Source organism: Lonchura striata, chromosome 8 (genome assembly GCF_046129695.1).
Source record: "Lonchura striata isolate bLonStr1 chromosome 8, bLonStr1.mat, whole genome shotgun sequence".
Classification (NCBI taxonomy): Eukaryota; Metazoa; Chordata; class Aves; order Passeriformes; family Estrildidae; genus Lonchura; species Lonchura striata.
Window position 1 is genome coordinate 19,556,927 of NC_134610.1, and position 16,086 is coordinate 19,573,012.

Sequence of the window (16,086 nt, forward strand, 5' to 3'; positions counted from 1 at the left end):
AATGTGGAAAAGGAAATACATTAAACACTGGGGAAAATGATCATTCAAAGCAACTATTATAATCTGCTCCAAAACTAATACACTAGTACACTAATCTGTACTATACAGTTAATGATAAAATCCCCAAATTGTAAATTTTATTTTATGGCTTCTGAAAGTTCCAGGCATTGCAAAGACAAAAAGCAAATAAAATTAACCAGCCTTCCTCAAGAGTCTTGTCATTACATTTTTCTTGGATCCTCTTGTCTGCATCACTGTCACATTTCTTTAAACTAGTCTAACTGCTTTCAAGGTTCCAAGTCACAGTAATTCTTCTGTCTCAGAGGGACTGTCAACACATATTCTAATAAACCAGAGTAGAGACTGTTGAATGACAGGAGGCAATCCCTCTCCTTGGGGCTAAACATGCTGCCTCCACAACAGCCATGGGGCCCATTGGCTGATGCAGAAATGACTGGCTTTCCCCCACAGCAGCAGAGTGCTACTGTTAACGTATTTAGAGGGCCCTTTCCTAACTGCCTTCTTAATTTACCTAGAGAATGTTAAACATTAAATTTCAATTTTCAAACATCACAGCAGCTTCTAGTTTGAAAAAAAGAGTTTTAAGTATCATCCTTAGGACTCCACTCCCAGACTGACATAGATTTACTGCATTATAACAATCACACCACAGCACCTGGCTGTTCCACACTATATTCGATGACTATTCACAGGTATCTCAGAGATGCTCAGCAGTTCCAGTTGTTTAATTCACAGATAATATATTTTTAAAACAGATATCTTTTCTTCAGGATGTTTCCATGTGTGACAGATTTGCTAAAGTTACCAACTTCATTTCTTACTCTAAACTTAAAGAGGAAAAAAAGCTTATCTACAGAAGATATTCTTCCAGCAATGAGATGGGTTTTGGCTTTTAGCCATTTGTATTGGTGACTGTGAGTCTATCACATGAAAATTCCAAGCTGGGTGACTTAGCAACATTTTATTCCAGAGTATCATATAGTCCTAAATACCCTTTCATTCTACATAGGGACAATTTCAGCCATTTGTGAGCCAAGAATAAACCATATTAGCAGTCAGATGACCATATAGTCTTATTTTACACAGCATAGGTATATGCCCTTTTTTCCCTTAAGCACAGCCATTAACAAAATTTAATTTCTTACTTCTTTGTCCATCCATTACCATCCCAGCCTCTTGCCCCACCTCCTGCCCTGGGTCTGGTTCTAAGTGGAGTTTACAGGTTTGGCTGTTTCCCAAAGGCACATTATGTTCTCTCAGGTGGAATAGCAACTTGTGTGTTAGAAATCACTCAGGATGTGTGAAGCTTTTCCTTAAGACTAACAATAAACAGACATGCCTGTTACACACTGTTGTGTAGGTATGATACAAAAGCATTTCTGAAAAACATGGCATCTATTGTGCCAGCTTTACTTTCCATCAATATTCAACCTAGGCCAGGATTTAGGGAGACTGTCACCTGACAGGGAGCCTCAACTCTGGGGAAGTTAGGGTGAACAAAAATAAGTGTCCATCTGCATTTTGCTGGCACAATATAAACAACTCATCTGAATACAATATGACTAAATCATTTTCACAGGAAGCTCTAGAATAAAACGCTTTTAAAGGGATCAAATCCCCTCAAAAAAGTAATTTAGAGTCAAATTTTGCTTTTATGTACCAGTTATAACTACTGTTGATTTTATATGGAGTGTGCAAAAACAACTTGGAAAACTTCAGAAAAGTTAGTGCCAAGTGTCCCAAAGCCATAAGACAACTAAACATGATTGCCTTTGTACAGTGCAATATTAATTATCTTTCAGACAATTAGAAAAAATATGGCCTGATCCTGTGGTGGCAGTTTGCACTTGAATTCTGTGGTAACAGATCTGTATCAGAACATCAGCTCTAATACACAGAAGAATCTGAAATGAAACTCTTGTAACAAAAAGCATATTGTGGGCTTCCTGTCTATCAATAAGCCCTTTAATCTTACAAATGTATTAAAATGCCACAGAGAGATGAGATGAAACCAGATCTCATGCTAGGAGTTAAAACTCACGGCAGACTCTTTCATCTGTTCCATCGGTGCAGTCCTCCACTCGATCGCACTGGTACGCGCTGGGGATGCACTGGCCATTGGAGCACGTGAACTGCTGACTTGAGCACGTCCTCCCCGCTGCAACAAACAGGCACACAGTCAGTCTTCCCTACCAACCAAGGCTTTTTATCAGGAAAAATATTTTCCTTCTTCTTTAACTACTTCATCTTTCTCATAAATATCAATATAACATATAACACTTTATCCCCCTATAACTTGGTGTGTTCAAGAGGACTAAAGAACACTTGATGAGCACACAGCTCTGGAAGGGCTCCTGTAGTCTGTAAGGTCACTGCTTTTCTCCACTGAAGAATTGACCTAGGTTAAAAAGTACCCCCCTATTCTGCCTAAAACATTATATTACCAATTCTCACTGATTTAAAGTTTTCTCTTATTTTATTTACTATGTCAAAATCCGTCAGTAACTCTAAGTTATTCAGTCAACTGGAATGTCACAAAGTAAACACCGCAAAGTTGGAGGTAAGGCACCAATTTCTAATATAGCCAGGGCTTCAACAGTCAGAAATAGTTTGTATATATAACTAACGGAGGATTGAGAATGATTATGTCTCTTCTCCTGACAGCTGTCAGGAAAAAGCAACCACATAAAACTGTTCAATTGTACTTTGATTCCACTACAGCTAAATTGTGCTTTCAGTTCTTAGGCAAACTAAGATGAATCTGTGAAGATATGGTTGAAGGACAAGCTAGCTACTAACTTTGCCTTCCTTCTGCCCCCTGCACATTTGTTTCTTTCAAACTCATGTTGTATCTCAACATCATCCCAGTCTATATGTTGGCATCTTGTCATCTGCTGCTCTACAGGGGCTCTCTCTGGCACCTTCTGTCAGCAGTGTTCCCAAACTAAGATCAGCTACTGGGATACTAGTGTCATGAGGAAAAACAAGAGCATGACAGTAAAGTAAAACAAATTTCTGCACTTATGACTTCCAGAGCTGTCAGACAGTTTTCCCATGAAAAAGTTTTAATATTTCAAGGAGGAAAATCTCCCCTAGCTTTCCCAAACACTGAGATAAAAAGTCCCTTTAGAACAACAAGAACAAATACCAGGAAATGTCTCAAAAATGGCAGCAGCACAGTGCCACTGTGTAGATACTGACACTCATGATTAACCAGTACATGGTGAACAATGTTACAGCGACCCAGTTCCAAAGTCAAACTCAGAGCTTGTGCTCATTTTGCATTTTGTATCTACAGATTCTTTAGTTAAAACATAACCAGCAGTTGTGCTGACTCCTTCTCAGAGCAAGAGGGGAGCAAAAGTTATCTATCATTCAAAATTTTCCATCCTAAGTGGGTTAAGATAAAATCAAGATACAAAGGCAAAAACCAAGTCTGTGAGCAAAATCCTTCCAAAATAAGCATTTTAACCTCCCCAGGGGTTGGTGAGTAGCTCCAGAGCTGTTCAGTTCAAAGAAGTTATCAAAAAATTATACACACAATCAAAATGAAAATAAATTCATATTATATTCATCACTTAGAGTAACTTTTAATACTAGAAATGGCAGAAAAACCATCCTTCAGAACACTACATTTCTTCTCTTGTCTTATGCAATAATGCAGAGAATGTAATTTGGTGCAGTAATCAGCTCAATTCACTGTTTACCACTCCAGTATGTCCTTATAGCCCTTCAAATGCTTAGTCATGAAAAGTAACATATTTTATTTGTCTATCAATACTAAGAAAAGAGCAAAGCCTATGGCTGTCACAATGAGGCTGTTAAGCTATTTTCTTGATCTAAACTGTACAAAGAACACTAAATACTTTACTTGGAAACAGCAATTCAGACATGAATAATACACTGTTTAGCACATTTAAAGTGCAATACTAATCAGAATTATGTTCTAAGTTTAAGCTGTACAAATGAGAATGAAAGACTAGACTCCCACCAGCCGCCAAGACCATAGATATTTCTCCTCTCTGAGTGTGAGAAAGAATGGCTCTGTTAATTCCAAATAGTAATGCTACTAATAGCATTGCTGAAAATAATACAAGAATACTGGCTAATGTTTGCTGATTATTGATAATTCCTCCTGTTTTATATATAAATATATTTCAAAGTCATCTAAAATAATTAAATTTTGTTATATATAGTTCTGAGATGCCACTGTGAATTTTTCTAGCCAATGGATACAGCAGATACAGTAATATACATATTTCACCATTTTTTTAATTACTGAACTTCTTATCAAGTATAAAACTGGTATATACTTTGTATTTTTTCTCTTTTTAATTAAAAGAAGCATGAATAATTTTCAGATTCAAGACCTGGAGATATCTTTCTAGACATATTTTCTGTATTTAATCTACTTCAGATTATTTTATTTCTGGAAATACTTTAGAAAGACTTCTGTACTTACAGAGGAGTTGTTTCTGTATGTTCTCAATATGCTGCCATGTAAATTACATTATTTCACAAAGCTGGTATAACACTGGAAGTCAAAATACTTACGACATTGTTGATGTTCATCAGAGCCATCGTCACAATCCTCCTCATCATCACAAACCCATGACTGTGGAATACATTCCCCATCAGTCTGACACTGAAATTGATTTCCTTCACAGGTAGGTTGTGCTAGTGTAAGCAATGAAACAAATTGTCATTTCACAGACATCTGTGGAAGCACTTTCAAAGAAAACAATAGCGTAAGGGAAAAGGAGGTCTAAGATTCAAGTATCAATGAATTGTAATGTCCATGAAACACATGAAGCATTTAACAGATCAAAGAAAATGGACAGACCAGAGGGGTGAAATTGGACCAGCAAAAGGATGCTCAAAGGCAAAATTCAGCTTAATAAACTGCATAGACTCTTCAGCCTTATCTCCTGGAGACACAAGCTCCTCTAGAAGGGACACCCAAAAAAATTTTCAGGTTCTGAACTGCCCTCTAGCAGAGTCCTTTTTTTCACTTTTGTCTAGAGTCACAGTAGCTTCCCCAGTTTCACAGGAGGTCTGTTCAACTGCTCTCACTCCACCTCTTCTGCTTTATCCCTGGTAAGAACATGATCTCCCAAAACAATGCACACAGGAACAAGAACATGATATCCCAAAATAAGGCTCACTATTCTTCCCTGTGAATTCATGAGGCAAAAGTGAGGGTCAAATCAGAACAACTTGAATGCTGTTGCTCCAGCTCCACTCTGTACTCTTCAAATAGACAAACAACAGGGAAACATCAAAGAGAAAGATCAAAATAAGTGTTTGAAACTGTGTCACAGCTTACTCCATTCCTAGTTAATACTCCTGGAAGAATCTCTAGTACAACACAGTCCAGTAAACAGGACTCTGGTCTTTATCATCTCTCTTCTCAGGATTATGTTTTTGCAGAAATACAAGGTCAGCTTTGTGCTCATGGGATGATATGCAAGAACAACTATCAATGTAACCAAAGCACGAGGGAGAAAACTAAAAAAAATTGTAGATTTAGAGTTGAAAAGTAGAAAATAACATCAGTAGTAAACTAATTAGAGGGATAGAATTGATCACATACTACAGACCAGTACTTCATGTATACTTTTTCCCACTTCAAGAACCAAAGAATAATCTTTTAGCATGATTTGAACTTTAGACCAGTTTTAAACAAACTTACTAGGCACTCATGTGCCCCCCTACTTATAGGACATTAACATATTAACTAACTAAAAAAAAAGAAGTTTAATTTTCATTATTGCTGTGGGACACCACTATTTTGTCTTGCTGGTTTAAAGCAGACTTCCAAGCCATGTCAATGGCCTCCAATTAATGACATGGGTCAAGCAGCAAAGGAATAATATCACTGTAAAAAAACATATATAAATTAGTCTTACTCCTTATAAGCTGAGGGGTAAAAATTGGCCTAATCTGTAAGTGGGCTGATAATTGCATTAACCCACAAGACTCAAAGAACACTAGAACTGAGAAGGTGAAATACCAGCAAGTTCCTGAAAACAGACTGGGGAGAGAAATTCTCCAATTTCAAAACTTGTCCATTCATCTTAAGAGAATGTTGGACCATGGATATTACAGTCCATATGAATAAAATTGTTGCCTGTGAGCTGCTGACACAGCATAATCAACTCTAAACAATTAGGCATGACTCTACTTTGGGCACAGTAGGTACAGTTAGTTGTCCAGGGTCTGAAAAATCCAAAGATTTGGAGCACAAGTGATGTTGGTGGTAGCTGTATGTACATCCAATATTCAGGATTACTACACTAACAGAATACAATATATTTCTACCTCTACTCAGAACATTAGTCATAATATGAAACTGCATTATTGGACAGTCAGATTTTTAAGAAATTATTAAAGTCATGTTAGAAGCTGACCACTACTTGATTTTCTGTGTACCAAAGCCAAATGAGCTCATGGAATAAGATTTAAGTAGATTCTGCAGTATCTCATGACAACTTGTCGTTTTCTCCTAATTCAATATTCATTCTTGTACCATAATTAAGTTGAGCACATTGGAATCTCCCAATTTCTTAGACTACAAAGGAGTTGCTGCGTATTTGTTTCACTTACGGCAGCCAGCTTCATCTGTATCATCCGAGCAGTCTCTGGCCCCATCACACCTCCAGTCTGCAGGAATGCAGCGACCGTCGCCGCAGCGGAACTGTCCCCGCTCACACCCTGCGGTGAAACACAGGAACCCAGCTTAGCACTACCAGCACATCCTAACACACAGTGAAATCCAGCAAGAACTCAGATTTATCCACTGCCTGGCAGCATGGAGAATGGAGATAAAATGATAATACAAAAAATAATACAAAAGATAGTACAAAAACATTAAAAAGTATATATATAAAGAAAGAGTTCTATATACCCAGTCAAACAAACTAAAAAGCAAAGAACCATCTTCAAGTATTACAGTAGCCTCCAACCAAATAGTTAGAAAATTCCAGTAATTTTAGCGTTTGTATATTATACAAACAAAACAATTACAAAAAATGAAAAAATAATCCAAAACAAGTCTCAGAGGACTTACACTACAGAAACTTATTTAGCAGGAATGCGTCAATTTTAAATTCGCAAGCAGTATAGATTTTAAATAAAGGTAGGGCATCATTTTTGACATTATATCTAAGGGTTAAAAATTAGTGCTCTCCCAAGTGTATGAGGATTTAAAACACACAATAATAATCCCATTAGCTGATGTGGAAATCTTGTTTCAGTGGTAACTGCTTGAAAGTATAGAAAGGTCTCAGTTTTGTTTTGCTTTTTAATAATGCCTTCATACTTTAAATATTTCCTCTGAAGTACAGGAAAGCATGTCTTGAGTCAAGATCTGAATAGCAAATAATTTTTTAAAAAATTATGCTTTCAGACATTTGCGGCTGATCAAAAGCTATCCTGCTGTCATTCTCTCCTGCTTGATCTACTAAGGATTAAGACCTGATAAAGAAGCATTCATTCCCAGGTGTAAATGCAGCTGGATCAGGCCTTTATTAGAGTCAACTAATGAAATCTCCAGTCTGTAAGAAAGAGAAAAGGCACTGTTTCTGGACTTTCCTTGTGACTACTGGGTCATAAAAAGGGAGTGAACAGTTTTATAGATCCTCAAAACAATAAGCTACAATATAATTAGGTTCAGCAGAGCTCTGTTTCATGTTAACCTGTTGTCAGCACCTCAGAGAGGGGAACACTGAAAAAACCTGAAGTAGTATCAAAATCCAATTCTGAAAAAAAATCCCATTTCCTGATTAAATTAATATCTATACAATAAATTTACATCTTTCAGTTCTTCTGAGTGATCTGTCCAGAGAAGATAACCTCAGTATACATAAAGCACAACCACCTATTTTGTGAATTCATGATGACATAAATAACATGCTACCTAACTTTCATGTAAAACCAGGCATATCAACACTGTCACATAAACACAGTTAAGTGATGTATTCCTCAGGGATATAGGCAAGCTACTTTATGCAAGGAATGTTCAAATCTGATTGTCTGTTAGTGACACCCTGATTTATAATGTATCCTGCAAATGGTCAAAAAATTTCACTTGGATAAATGGTGGTACGGAGTGGTACAGGAGTATGTTCACCTAAATACCTTCTATAGACTAATGCATGATGGTGGTTGGTGGTGCAGGTCTGGGGTTGGTGGTGCAGGTCTCTTATCAACTACCTTTAAAACACAACAACCTCCCTTGCAAAAATGCCCTGAAGGAATGTACAAGTTCACTCTGGAATCCCAGGCCCTCTCCCTGAATTTTGCCCTACAAAGCAACATTTTCATATAAGATTAGCAGTTAAAGCTCTAACAACACTACATATAACCCACCATTTATCAATTGCAACTACAATGCAAAACAAGTACTAAATCTTCTTGTATATTTAGCATATTATGGCTATTGAGAAATATTCATAGTCACTTAAAAAAGGAAGTTACAATATAGAAATATACAAATCTGCATCCACATGATTAGGATTTTTAATGAAACATGCTTATAAACAAGTAATATGAGCAACTTGTATATTGTTTCTAAATAATAACTAGCTAAAAAAATTTAAGCATGATGTAGAACAATAATTTATTTTGCCTATCTTGTATCAAGTTCTTATAGTTAAACATACCTTTATAGTGATTAAAATGAGGTGATAAGACTGATAAACCTTTTTCAAAGCAGTATAAACACAGCAGTCTTTGTACAGTACCAGAAATGGTAACCAAATGTTAACAGAAAACCTGCAAGCCAGAAGTTCTGCTACTCTCTATAATACTCCTCAGAATTATAATTTGAGATGCTCACACCTATAATTCTTCAGCAGACCTGTTACAATTCATTTAATTATGACTTAATCTTTACAATGTTATCTGTTGTGCTTACTTATAACTGAAGGCAAAGAGCTCTGAAACACCTAGAAATGTTATGAAAGACTAATACATCAATTATCACTATTTTATATTACGTTTAGAACAAAGAAAATTACCTAGCAGATAATTATGTAGATGCATTTAAAAAACCCAGCCTTTGAAAATCAGTAATATGAAAGAAGCAAAAGTGATCTGCAGTACTGAGGGCAATTCTCAAAAAGGTTCTAAAAAGCTTGTGTTTCAACTGTGAGCGAAAACAATTCTAACTTTGATAAAGGAGAAAGCAATCAGGGGAAAAATACATGACTGCAAAGTTATGGCTACAAATACCCAGGAGAAAGAACCAGAATGAAAGAAAAATAACCATGTCAGTAATAACCAGATTTGGTATATTCCATGCAATGTCAGCCTGCAGCACCTGGGTTTCAGTAAGAGCAGGGACTCTCAGAAAAAAAGGGGTATTCACTTGTTTATTGATATTATTTGAAGCTTCAAGTCACTGACGAATTAGTAATCAGTAGTTTTACAGAAGGTTTTCCTTTCAATTAATTTTTGTGGGTTTTTTAAGTGGTAAGGTAGCTCATTAATCAGTCAGATATTACTAAAAAATTGATACTAATGAACTAATTGCCATAGAAATTCAGATTTACTCTAACAAATGCTGATAGGAAGGAAATAACCGCTGAGTTTTAAAATGAGCGATAAAGTAATCAGTCTTTGTTTTCATATTTAAAATCTGCTAATAGAACAAAACTTTTGGAAGTTCAAGTTCCAGAAATTATTGAATTTTTGGTGTTGCTATACTATTACTATAATTCAGTTTCAGTGGTGATTAAAGCACTACTGAAATATGGGTTAAAAAATGCATGGCAGATCTTAATAATCACAACAGAACATATAAAGAAGAATCTCTTGGCATTAACAAAAATAATTTTGAAAGGAAAAATTGGTTTCAACTGCTCAATATTAAGGAAAACACCAAAGAATTAACAAATATATTATATCAGCTTTAATATAAATCAGTCTAATACTGAAATTGCAAAGCAAAGATCAGGAGCATCATTGGAAAAATGTTGACCAAAGCACTATTTCTAAACTTCTTGCTATACTTACTATCTTGGGGCTTCATGCTAAATTGGTCACTGGAATTTATATTGTTCTCTGTGTCTGGGATTCTCTTGTAAGAGACTCTCAGTGGATGTTTGAGATTGAGCATTTGCCCAAGTAAAACAAGAAGGCTTATGTTACTACCTCTGGAAAAGCTACTTGCAGAAAGGTTTTGTCAGGTAGTCATTTTCCATTGGAACAGACAACATAGTTGTGATTTTATCAGAGGGAAAATTGAGCTAATTATTAACAAAACACTTTTAATTTATTAAAAATATGTGCATCTTCTACCACTATTTACCTTATTTTTCTGCAACAATTGTTGCCTGCATATGTACCTATAAGTACCCTATGGTAAACCACTGCCAAAGAGAAATCCCACTGCCACTAGGGGATGGTACTCAACATTCACACCACTAATGAAAGTTACTCAATGTCACAGGGAATTCCAGCAGGAGAGAGGTTAATAGCATCACACATTTCACAGCACAATGTTTTAACCCACAGGGCCACAGTCTTCAACAAGAAGGCAGTGCACTTCACCCCTCTCAACCTCCACTGGGCTTCACTTCATGTAGAAACATTTTATTTCAGAATGAAAGCTAAAATTCAATCCTTTTGTATTAAAACCAGAATGCTATGTTTGGCTTATAATAGAACCAAAACAGCCTTATGCTTTGCCCCTCTGTGTTACTTTTGACTCCTTGCAGTACCTCTCTGAACAGTTTTAGTCTTTTGTATTATTTTCATACATTTTCTACCTGCCCATTTAACCTTGAAGTTCCTCACACTTTTAACTCTGACTACACATCTTCTGAATTAAACTCTGACTACACATCTTCTGAATTACATTTGTCATCCACAGATTAAGGGCCATGACTGTTCATTCTGACCACACAGAATAGGCCAAAACCCCTCATTTGTTCTTCCTTCCTTGTGCTTACAATGCCTTTTAAAACTGCTAACAATTCCTTAGCAGTTAAGTCTGAATGAAGAATTTAAAGTAATGAGGAATGTATTAAGCCCAGGGTAGATTGTACCACTCTCAAACTGTCCACTCAGAAATCAAACACTGCTGCAATCAATTTATATTTCAGAAATCAACACTCTCAACAGATTTACTTGCATCTAAAAAAGTATGTTCTTCCAGGCAATATTTTTTCAACTGAGCAATTACACTGGTAATACATCTTCTGGTTTTCAGCAAGTAAATGCAAACAGACTGTGCATTAGAAACCTCTTCCACACAAAATTTACAAATAGAAAAATAAGTGACAAGCTCTTTTTTTCTCCCTTTCTGGCTTCCAAAAAAGGGTACCCATTTGGCCCCCAAATAGAGCAGCCCACTCTAGGGGCCTTACAGGTAAAAGAACCCTCAAGAATCACCACCTTCCATCCACTTTGATGTTAGATTTTTGCCTAGCCTAATTACATGTCAAACAGCCTGAGGTTTTGGAATGCTCAAGGGGGGAAGGCTGAAATTCTGGAATTCCATCTCTGTTCCCCCTCACTAATGTAGAAAGGGGCAAAATTCTAAGTTTAGGAAAAACCTTTAGCTTATTTTCAAATAACTCCCTTTGATACTAAAAAGCAGTATTCTTCTAGCAATTATAATAGGAGAATGCACAAATATTATTTAATAGATAAGGAAAATAGAGTATGATTAAATTATGCTAACTTTCATATATCTCAACATGATACTTAACTTTCAGTCTTTCTACACTCTTTAAACTTTATTACATTTAATACAAACTATTCATATTTTGAAAAAAACAACATAGACCACACAAACACTATTACACAAAGTAACAAAAGGATAATCTGCAATTTTCAAGCCCTTGCAATACAAAACATATTTTGTACCTACATATCTCTAAATTAGATTAAAGAAATAGCTTTTACAGGCAGTATCACCAAAAAGGCAGTATAAATGTGCATCTGCACCCACATCACATGACTGCGAGATCTTTATAGACAGGTTGATAGGCAGACAGGACTAGTCAAGGGACAATTTGAGGTAGAAAAGCTGAAGTGCCATGCATTGTTAAAAGGGAAGTGTAGGATTTCTTTTACTGAATTATCATCCAATTACATATAACAAGATCATTAGTAGTAAAATAGCATCTGTAGACTCAGCAGCTGGCCAAGAACTCCGTGTGCCTTGCACTGTACACTCATGTAACAAAAAGGGCCATGCCCTGGATAGTCTGTATATAATGACAACAGGCTCTTGAACTGCCGTGGGTGCACCAACGTCAAGAGGCCAAATGGGCCTGTTCTTCCTTTCACCAACACAGATTCATATTTTATTTTTAATCTGTTAGCAGTCAAAAAATCAGAATACATGAGTGGCACACTCTGTTTTGCTGGTATGTTTATTAGGCAGTTCAAGAATCAAGGCATATGTCAGATTAATTGGGGGTGGGAGGCAGGGGGCAAAAAAGGACTGAACTTGAAGCAGAAATCTGGTTTTTCACCTGTACTAGCAGGACTTATTTTTGAGTAAACCACATTCTGTGTTCAGCACAATGATGGGCATCAGAAACTATAATGAACAAGTTCTACTCTAATAGGCAAGATCCAATACCTACATTTGAAATTTTTACTCACTGATTTTAAAAGCACTTTAAAATTCAAGACCAAAAGTGAAAATATTGTCTTTCATTATGGACTTAGAAATACCGTGTTTCCTTGCAGCATCAACATATTTTTATGCTTTGCCTTTATTTGTCATGCAGGAAAAAAGCCCAGCAAAATCTACATTATATTCAGGGCTTTGTGTCTGCATGTTCTTGCACACACAGATATTTGTCAACTAAAGTAATTGTTAAAACTAAAGCATCAAATATTTTAATAATGCTCACATGCAAAATCTTTGATAAAAATACTTAAAATCATTGTATTGAATGTTAAACTATTTGTTTTCAGTTAATACAGTTATAAAAGGGCTATAGATTAATTTTTGCTAATGCCCCAACATAAATCCAGGAATTAAAGAAATTCAGGATTTTAATCTACTGAAACTAAGCAGGAAAGCTTTCCTGCAAAGAAAAAAGGGTTCAGATATCCTGCAAACAAGTTCAAACAAATGACACTGTAAATGCTTCCTAGCAACATCAAAGATATTCATAATCCTCATCTCCTATACCTTACTTCAGTTTTATTAATTGAAAAAGCAGCAAATGCAGCCTGATAAAAATGGAAATGGTTTATTAATTTGTTCTTAACAAATCTATTCAATTTTTTTTTTCAATTTTAAGGCTGAACCAATGAAGAGAACAAGCACTCTTTTTTTTTTTTTTTTTTTTTTTTTTTTTTAATATACCACATCCTCCTAGGGAAGAAACATATCACCTCCTAGGATAAAACAAAGAAAAAAAATTAAGTTGTTTTTGTTTTCCTTAAGACTCTGGTATTCAGAACAAAATAACAATGATTTCTACATTACCACTTTCAAACCAATTATTCTGGGAAAAGTAAAAAATAATTAAGATATTTAGTGTTTCAAAGTTATTGACATTGATTCTAAATGTAAAAAACCCAACCTTATGAATTTAAAACCATGACAGTTTATTTATCATACATGCTCACAAAAAGTACATATCCATACTATGTGTCTTTTCCATCATACAGTACTACAAACAAAATAATAAAAATTTGGTTACTTTATAATTTTGTTTCAACTTATTTTGTAAAGCAACAAATGAACGTTTACTATCTTTTCAGTCCTATAACAAGGCAGGAATAAGAAATAATCCTTTTAAGCAAGGACTAATTCTAATAGACAGGAGGCAATACTCCTTTCTACTGATAAAGTAAATATTCTTTATATTGAACAGACCAGGTTCCTTCTTTCACTTAAGTCACTGACAAATTTCTTGTACTTCAGTGATAACTGAGGCTAAGCCATTAATTTTTCTTGGACACCTTTTTTAATCTAAACTGCACATAAAGTACTTTCCAGGAGGACACTAATAAAAACTATTTGTACTCCTTAGAGATTTTAGTATAATTATTATCTGTATGGCCAAATTCAAGAGAACCAGTACTTGCAGTGCTGCTGAAAGATGAACCTTCTCAATATAAAAATGTGTTTCAGATGTTACATGTGAAGAACGTGTTCTGCCTTCAACTGGATAACCCCACCCAGTTGTCTTGACATTAGGTGTCTTAAACCACATAAATCAGTTGTGATTGTGTTAGTTTGGGAAGTGAAGCAAGAACTGTGGATCTCTAGGGAATCATGCACATCCCAGCTCTCCTAAATCTTAGTAGCTTCTTTTCCATGAATGGCACATTAAATATGCAAAAATCTGTTCTAATTTACCATATGACATAAAGAGGAAGAAGAACATGCAAACACCATAGAAATAAAGACAGTCTCAGTTACTCACAGAAGGAAGCATCCCAATCATTTTCATAAGAATGAACCTTGCTAATGGCCCCAAGGCTGCTGTAGAATAACAATTGGGTAAGAGAAGTTGGGAGGGAATATGACCAAAAGAGGAAAATCTTCAAGACTAGGAAGTATTTACAACTACATAGTATGTGGGGGGAAAAAAAGTGCTTAAACAACTTAGACAGAACATGTACAGTATATATCACTGAGAAAGTCAGATACAGTATCAGATGATAAAACAACCGCCTCAGGAAGCTTTTATCATTTTGAAATCCTGTACAATTTTTAAAAGAAATTTGCAAACCTGTGTGCTGTTTTTTCTCAAAATTTGACCCCATGCTGAGATGATGACCTGCATTCAATTCTGTCATGCTCTCCTGAAAGCTGATGAGTCATTGTACCACTAGGAACTGGCCTCAATAAGAGCCTCCCTGGCAGTTCATGACGGTGAGATTTTTTTTTGGTATTTCTTTTCTGCATCATTGCTAGAAGGAAAATGGCTATGCAACAGGTAACATTTTGCCAAATTATAAAGCTTACTATAATTTTATATTGCAAGTTATTAAATGAAAAATTAAAGCTGTCATGCAAAAAATAGTCCACTTTCCCATACACATAATAAACACGGTAAGCATATAAAATGAAAGATATTTCTGTCTTCCCACCATAGAACCCATATCCACAATAAAATTCTTTTGCATCATACGAGTAAGACTCTAGATTTAAAAAAAAAAAGACAATTTAAACTGTGTCCCAAAGCTTCACATGGCACTAGCAATTTTGCACAAATTTTAAAAATTGCAACAGTTACTCATTGCAAACTAAACATGTGGGATCATTGTCAGAAAAGCAGAACTGACGTGTCAGTACTGAATAGATAGACCACATGCTACAAGTATCTAGTGTGCTACAAGTATCTAGACATTCTAATGCTGCTTGCTACTACCCATGACACTGGGAACTACATCTATTCCTTTGGATGCATTGACACATCACATTTCTCCCTTATTCAGTAGTGACTCTGTTTCAGTTAGCACCTAATGGCTAGTCACTCCTTATCAAGCTTCCCCACAAGGAAATTCCATATGTCAAGGCAGACCTGATTAAATGATGGATCATAGAATCATAGAATGGTTTGGGTTTGAAGGGACCTTAAAGATCTAGTTCCACACCTCCTTCCAGGATCACCTGAACTGAAACAACAATGTTGACTGATGTGCTCACACAAAATACAGTTTTATCTCAAAGAACCTGAAAGTGTACAATAAGAATTAAATAAACCTTTGGCTGCTTTGTTTCTAAGTGTAGCATATTTTCTTTCTAGTTTTTGGTTTAAAAAATAATTTAAGAAATCCTTTTACACAAATAGTAATATTAATGAGTGTGCCACATTAAAAAGACAGTCCTGGAATTCATGAGAAGAAGATAGAAATATCATCTTCTCCTGAAATATCTCTTGAAATATCATCTTCTTAAACATTACTCTTCCTGTCAACCCCAGTGGAAGTAATTAATCTATAATTTCCTTTTAAGCATCCAAATCCAAAATCTGTAACTCTCAGATTTACTCACCCATTTTGACTTTTTAAGGATGCTTTATTCTGCTGTGACTTCCCTTCATTAGTGGCTCCTGAGCCACTATATTAAATAATTCT

At 35.6% G+C, this 16,086-nt stretch overlaps 1 protein-coding gene across 1 annotated transcript in view; it reads right to left on the reverse strand.

The window, feature by feature from the left end:
- Positions 1-16,086, reverse strand: part of LRP2 (LDL receptor related protein 2) — a 111,020-nt gene that overhangs the window by 87,841 nt on the left and 7,093 nt on the right. Inside the window, exons 2-4 of the mRNA XM_077785031.1 lie at positions 6,628-6,735; positions 4,576-4,698; positions 2,063-2,179 (exon numbers count right to left, since the gene is read on the reverse strand). Coding sequence (XP_077641157.1) covers positions 2,063-2,179; positions 4,576-4,698; positions 6,628-6,735 — 348 coding nt within the window. The remainder of the gene's footprint in view (positions 1-2,062; positions 2,180-4,575; positions 4,699-6,627; positions 6,736-16,086) is intronic.